The 5,321-nt window shown below is 36.6% G+C and overlaps 1 protein-coding gene across 1 annotated transcript; it reads right to left on the bottom strand.

The window, feature by feature from the left end:
* Positions 1-377: 377 nt before the first annotated feature.
* Positions 378-5,047, bottom strand: LOC115245828 (phosphatidylinositol 3-kinase regulatory subunit gamma-like). The gene is made up of 7 exons (XM_029824315.1): positions 4,812-5,047; positions 4,172-4,399; positions 3,615-3,939; positions 3,279-3,526; positions 2,886-3,062; positions 2,616-2,795; positions 378-2,334 (listed from the first exon to the last, which is right to left on the bottom strand). Exons 1-7 carry the CDS (start codon positions 5,015-5,017, stop codon positions 2,040-2,042), a joined length of 1,659 nt encoding a protein of 552 aa, XP_029680175.1. The 5' UTR covers positions 5,018-5,047; the 3' UTR covers positions 378-2,039.
* Between the last annotated feature and the right edge of the window lie 274 nt (positions 5,048-5,321).

Raw genomic sequence — 5,321 nt, 5'->3', positions numbered from 1 at the left:
AAACGGTATAAAGACGCCTTAAGTATACGTGAATTTCGCTCGATTATATTCTAATATCACTATTGCAATTCAGCAAATTGCATAAAAAGACATCACTGCCGTCAATGCTAATTATAGCACGTGCCCTTTATCGAAATCGCGAATGTTTGCGTATGGAGCGTTTAGGGATTGCGAGCAACGAGAAAGCAACCTAATTTTGTTAATCACGTTTAACCCTTAAAAACCTAACAGGATACGTATTATGAGAGTTGAAAATATATAAACCTTGATTTATACGGCGGTCAATCGAAATTAACGCATTGCATATGTAACTTTTGTAGAAGAAACAAATAGAGTGTATTACATTTAATAAAGGCATTTAACAACATTGGATAGTAATATGTAAACTAAAATAATTTATTGCACAAAAAATTATGTGATTTATCATTGTGAATCTTCCATCAAAAATGCATTAACGTATTAAACGTTATTTACAATAGTATAAATATTGTAGTAGCGTAAATGAGTACTATAATAGCTTCGACTTATTATATAAAGAAGCTATAATAGCAAAAATGTTAGATTTTCATAAATAATTCGTTGGGTGCTTTTATATTATCTTTTCTCTATCTTTAATTATCTTTTATTTAATGGTGTGATTTAAACCATGTAGAATTGATACAATCAATCCTATATAAAATCGAGTGATAATGAATTACTAACTCAAAACTAAATTTAAAACTATATTGCTGCTTGATAAGAGCTAATTAGCTTCTGAAAATGATTCAGGCTATTAAGGGCTAGACGGTCATACAGATATGGCTACCCTGATTATCTGAACGATAAAATCTACGTGAATGAAACGAGTCTCGCTATCCCGGTCGCCGAAACGACAATGCGTCCTTATAATTCCGATGCTTCCGAGCGGATCAATTCTGCGCGATGACGAGCGTCAAGATTAAAAACATATTTTGCCGGAGAATAAAATCGGTGGCGGTAATATCGCGTCATAATACCGCTGTAATCTCCGCGTAAACCTTCGACAGAGCTCTCCGCATTATGCAAATCCTGAGGGAGCGTTGGTGATATCTGTCGTTGGTATTGTTGGTCCTGTTAAGTCTCAGAGGTTCCCAAACTTTTTTGGTTTACGATTCTTCAAAACTGATATTCTTTTCGCGTTTGCTCTGTGTGTTGAAATAAAGAAGCATGGATATGCGAAACATCTAATTGTTATTTGTCAAATATTCCACAAATAAAGTCAATCCTTGATCTCTCTCTCTCTCTCTCTCTCTCTCTTACGTTTGTTCATCTTTATTTATAAAACTCAAGCAGTCAACTACTTTTAACTTAACATTCTCGTATCATCTCTAAATCCTAATTGAAAAAAATATTCGAATATTTAATCATACTTAAAAAACCGCTGCTGATATAAAGACACGATACAATTTTCCGGAATTACCTTTCAAGTTTTTTAATTCATTGTAAAACATCTCGGATATGGAAGAAGACTTGCTTATCTCTTATTTTTACGTCTTTTCGGATAAAAACCGTATCTTTTCAAGGATGTCGTGACGTGCCGTTTGGAAACCTCTGCGTTAGTCAAAGCGATCGTTACCACGATAACGCGTGTACACCTAATTCTATCGCTAGTAGTTCTTATGATTATTACTGTTGCGGCTATTAAATACGTTTTGTCGAAGGTGTTTTCATAGACCTCGTGACTTATCTACCTATCGTTCGATGATAATCAAGCATCCAGTTGCACGCTTTCGATTGCACGCTTTCGATTGCGCGCTTTTATGATGTCGATTCGCGCGAGATATTGTTTCCTCTGACTATGTGCATAATTATTGTACGCGGTTTTGAAAAATGTTCCCGAACGAAGGAACATTCTGTTTCGCAGCGAAACATGTTCAAACTCGTCAAGGAAGGCTTGCGTGATCCGATCGGATTCGCCGATCGTGTCGGCGAATGATGCTTGTAGTAGCAGAATTCACATCTGCGTGAACATACTCGAACTCGATCGGATCCTGATCGCGATGCTAATCAGCATGCAAATATTACGTATGCGGCATGAGAAGCTGATTCTCGTGGGATAATCGCGCAAACGGCGTTTGGTTTTGGGTGTAAATCTGCAATTGCTTCTGTTGGGATTGTAGTTGCGCGAGCGCCGCGGGTGGCGCAAACGCCGGATAGGCCAAGGTGGTGGTTAGGCACTCGTTGTGCTCCTCTAAGGAGTTCTGGGCATAGTGCAGCACCAGATGTTTCAGGCTCTCGTGAATGTTATAAGGCTCGGCAAAACCATAGCCACGCTCAGTGCCGTATATTATGCAGTGTTGCACCGTGCCATTGCACCTGTAACATTGTGATTCTCGAGTAAGTCATCGTACAAACTACAAAGTCAACTTAATAATAAAATATAATCTTTAATATTGGATTCCGAATCATAAAAAGAATTTCATTGTTTTATCTATCGCGTGAGATGGTAAAATATCTGATAAATTGGTGATAAATTAATCTTTGTTTTAAACTGTTCTATTGTTATCCGTGTGTTATAATCGTGACATTTATAAACGTTTATTCTAATTTATTAAATTCGGAGTATGATCGTCATTTACGTTAGAAAAGAGACTTACACTATGGAGAGCGCGTACTGGCCCGTTCTTGATCGACGAACAAGGAAAGTACCGTCGGGTCGGCCCTTCAGAATATGATCAGCATCGGGACGAGAACCCTGTAGGTAGAGCCACGTTTTTTCGTCAGAATGGACCGCAAAGTCCATCTTGTTCTGTTTCATCCCGTTTTTCTTTAACCATCTGCATTTGAAACAAAATGCGAACAAGTTAGATAGTTTTCCAATAAATAAAGAAAAGAAATATTTGAAACCTTTAAAACAGAATACATACAAAGCATAGCGATCCCTTTGCCGCGCGAGTTGTCCAGTTTCCGACTTCAACCTGCACGTTTCTCTTTCAAGGGTTCTGTTGTAGGCAACTTGTTGGTTCGTGCTCTCCTGTAATTGATCTCTGCTGTCTTTTAAGGCCTTTAGTCTTCGTTTCAGCAACTCCGAATTATCCATTAAACTGTAATCATTTAGCGCAATGTTAATTAATAATGCGGATTCTATTGTTTTTGTCATGCGCGGAATCGGAATCTTATGAATATTATCATCATGTTTTTTATATACTGTATAATATGTTGTATATTATTTTGGTCAATATATTCTCAATACAATATGTAATACCTTAGGTTAAAATATATATATATTTTGCAAAGTGAAGAAAGAATAGAATACTCACGTGGAAATCTCGTGAGGCTGAGCCTCCTTCTGGAATCTCTCTTGTAACTTTATCTGTTCTTCAAACATCTTGATGGCTTCCTCAAAGGCTTCCAACGCCTGAATCTTTAGCCCAACTTCATTGGCTGTTCTGGTGTATAAGTCCCAACAATGGTGGTACTGCCGGATACCGTCATTTACTTCTTTCTCCAATTCAAGAAATTTTTGCAGGACTTTTGCCATGTCGGTCGTATTCGCGATTTCATCTTCCTGTTTTCCAACAAACAACAGAGAATTAGTTCAAATATGATTACAGTAAAGCTACCATTAAGTCGATCGGAAAGTTCGTGAAAATTACCTGCTGAAATCGCGATACAGGGTAGAGTAGCTTAATATCCAGCACGGAGTTGTACTGTGCGAGCGAGCAGTTCCTATAATAGTCGACCAGCTCGATGACCGAATGGAAATTATAAGGATCCGAGAATCCATATTTCCCATTTCGATGGCTGATCTTAATAAGTTTGTTGGTCCCGCCCTTACGTAGTGTCAGAGTATACTCGCCGCACTTGGAAGACGCATTGCGTACCAGAAAGGTGCCGTCCGGTGAATCAATCATCATCTCGTTCACATCATCCCTCGTGATGTCACCCCAATACCATTCGGCCTCTTGAAGCGTGCGCGGCCTGGAATTTTTTCAGTGTTAGTTATAATTATTCGTTATTTAACTGTGTAATTATATAATAAACCTTAAAAAACAATTTGTAAAAAGAATAAAACTAAAATTACAAATATAGCATTAAAGTAAATCGACAGAAAGATTCGAATTAAAATTCAATGTAGAATTGGAACTACAAACAAAAATTTGCAACCTAGATTAAGATTTGGACCAAAATCAAAATCAAACTTGAGAATCACCTGTGTGGTTGTTGGTCCTTGCCAGTATCTGCGCCAGGTGCCGTTCTGTCTACGGCATCGCCTTCTAGAATCGAGAGTTGGTCCAAAATTGGAAACTGCGGTCTCGAAACTTTACGCGGGGGCAATTGAGGGGGACTGGCAAACTCCGGTAGCTTCTCGTTCCAATCGCCATGCAACAACAGCAATTCCATTATGCGTATATGTGCCTCCGTGTTGTGGACAACTTGGCTGTAATAAAATATGCGCAATGCAATGTTTAAATTCTTTGTAATTAAGTATTACAGGTGGTCTTATTGAGTAATTTTATCTATTAATAGCAATGCGGTCGTGCCAAACCAGTCAATCTTTTTTCGTAATATAGTAGTATATTATAATCATTATATAATAGTATTATATATTTGAAAGTAACCAGTTATACAATCTATACACGACTTTTTTTACAAGAGAATTTAAACAACATACGATGCTAGCGAGTTAGAAAGTTCAATTCTTTTAACTTAATTAGTCTCAACAAGGCGGAAAAACTAATGCCAGCATCCTTGATGTTTTTTTAATCGTCGCCAATAAAAAAAGCATCATGTGAATCATGTTCTACTCCCAACCCTTCCACTGCAATCGAAGAAATTCACGTGGCACTCACATGATTCGCTCCCAGGGCGGCCTGAGAAATATGTGGCAGAGCACTTGCACGAGGATGGTTGGCGGTTCCGTGTAGCCCCTTCCGTGCTGCAACTGACAGATGCGACAAAAGTGCGCCATCAAATGGCATAATGTGCTACGATGATGTTCCGGTAGCTCGGATACTAATTGATTGAGGCGCGTCGCGCATTGCTCGTCACTTCTCATACCTAAGAAATAAAAACAAATTCAAGCATTTGCGATCAATGTTATTAGAATTATATCATAATAATTGATTGAGAAAAATATTTAAAAACTTTTAATTGCAGAACATATATATATATATATATATATATATATATATATATATATATATATATATATATATATATATATATATATATATATATATATATATATATATATATATATATATATATATATATATATATATATATATATATATATATATATATATATATATATATATATATATATATATATATATATATATATATATATATATATATAT

The sequence above is a fragment of the Formica exsecta genome, unplaced genomic scaffold, assembly GCF_003651465.1.
Source record: "Formica exsecta isolate Colony F162 unplaced genomic scaffold, ASM365146v1 scaffold1327, whole genome shotgun sequence".
In the NCBI taxonomy this organism is placed as follows: domain Eukaryota; kingdom Metazoa; phylum Arthropoda; class Insecta; order Hymenoptera; family Formicidae; genus Formica; species Formica exsecta.
The sequence above is the reverse complement of the archived record's forward strand: the minus strand, read 5'-3'. Positions and strand labels throughout refer to the sequence as shown.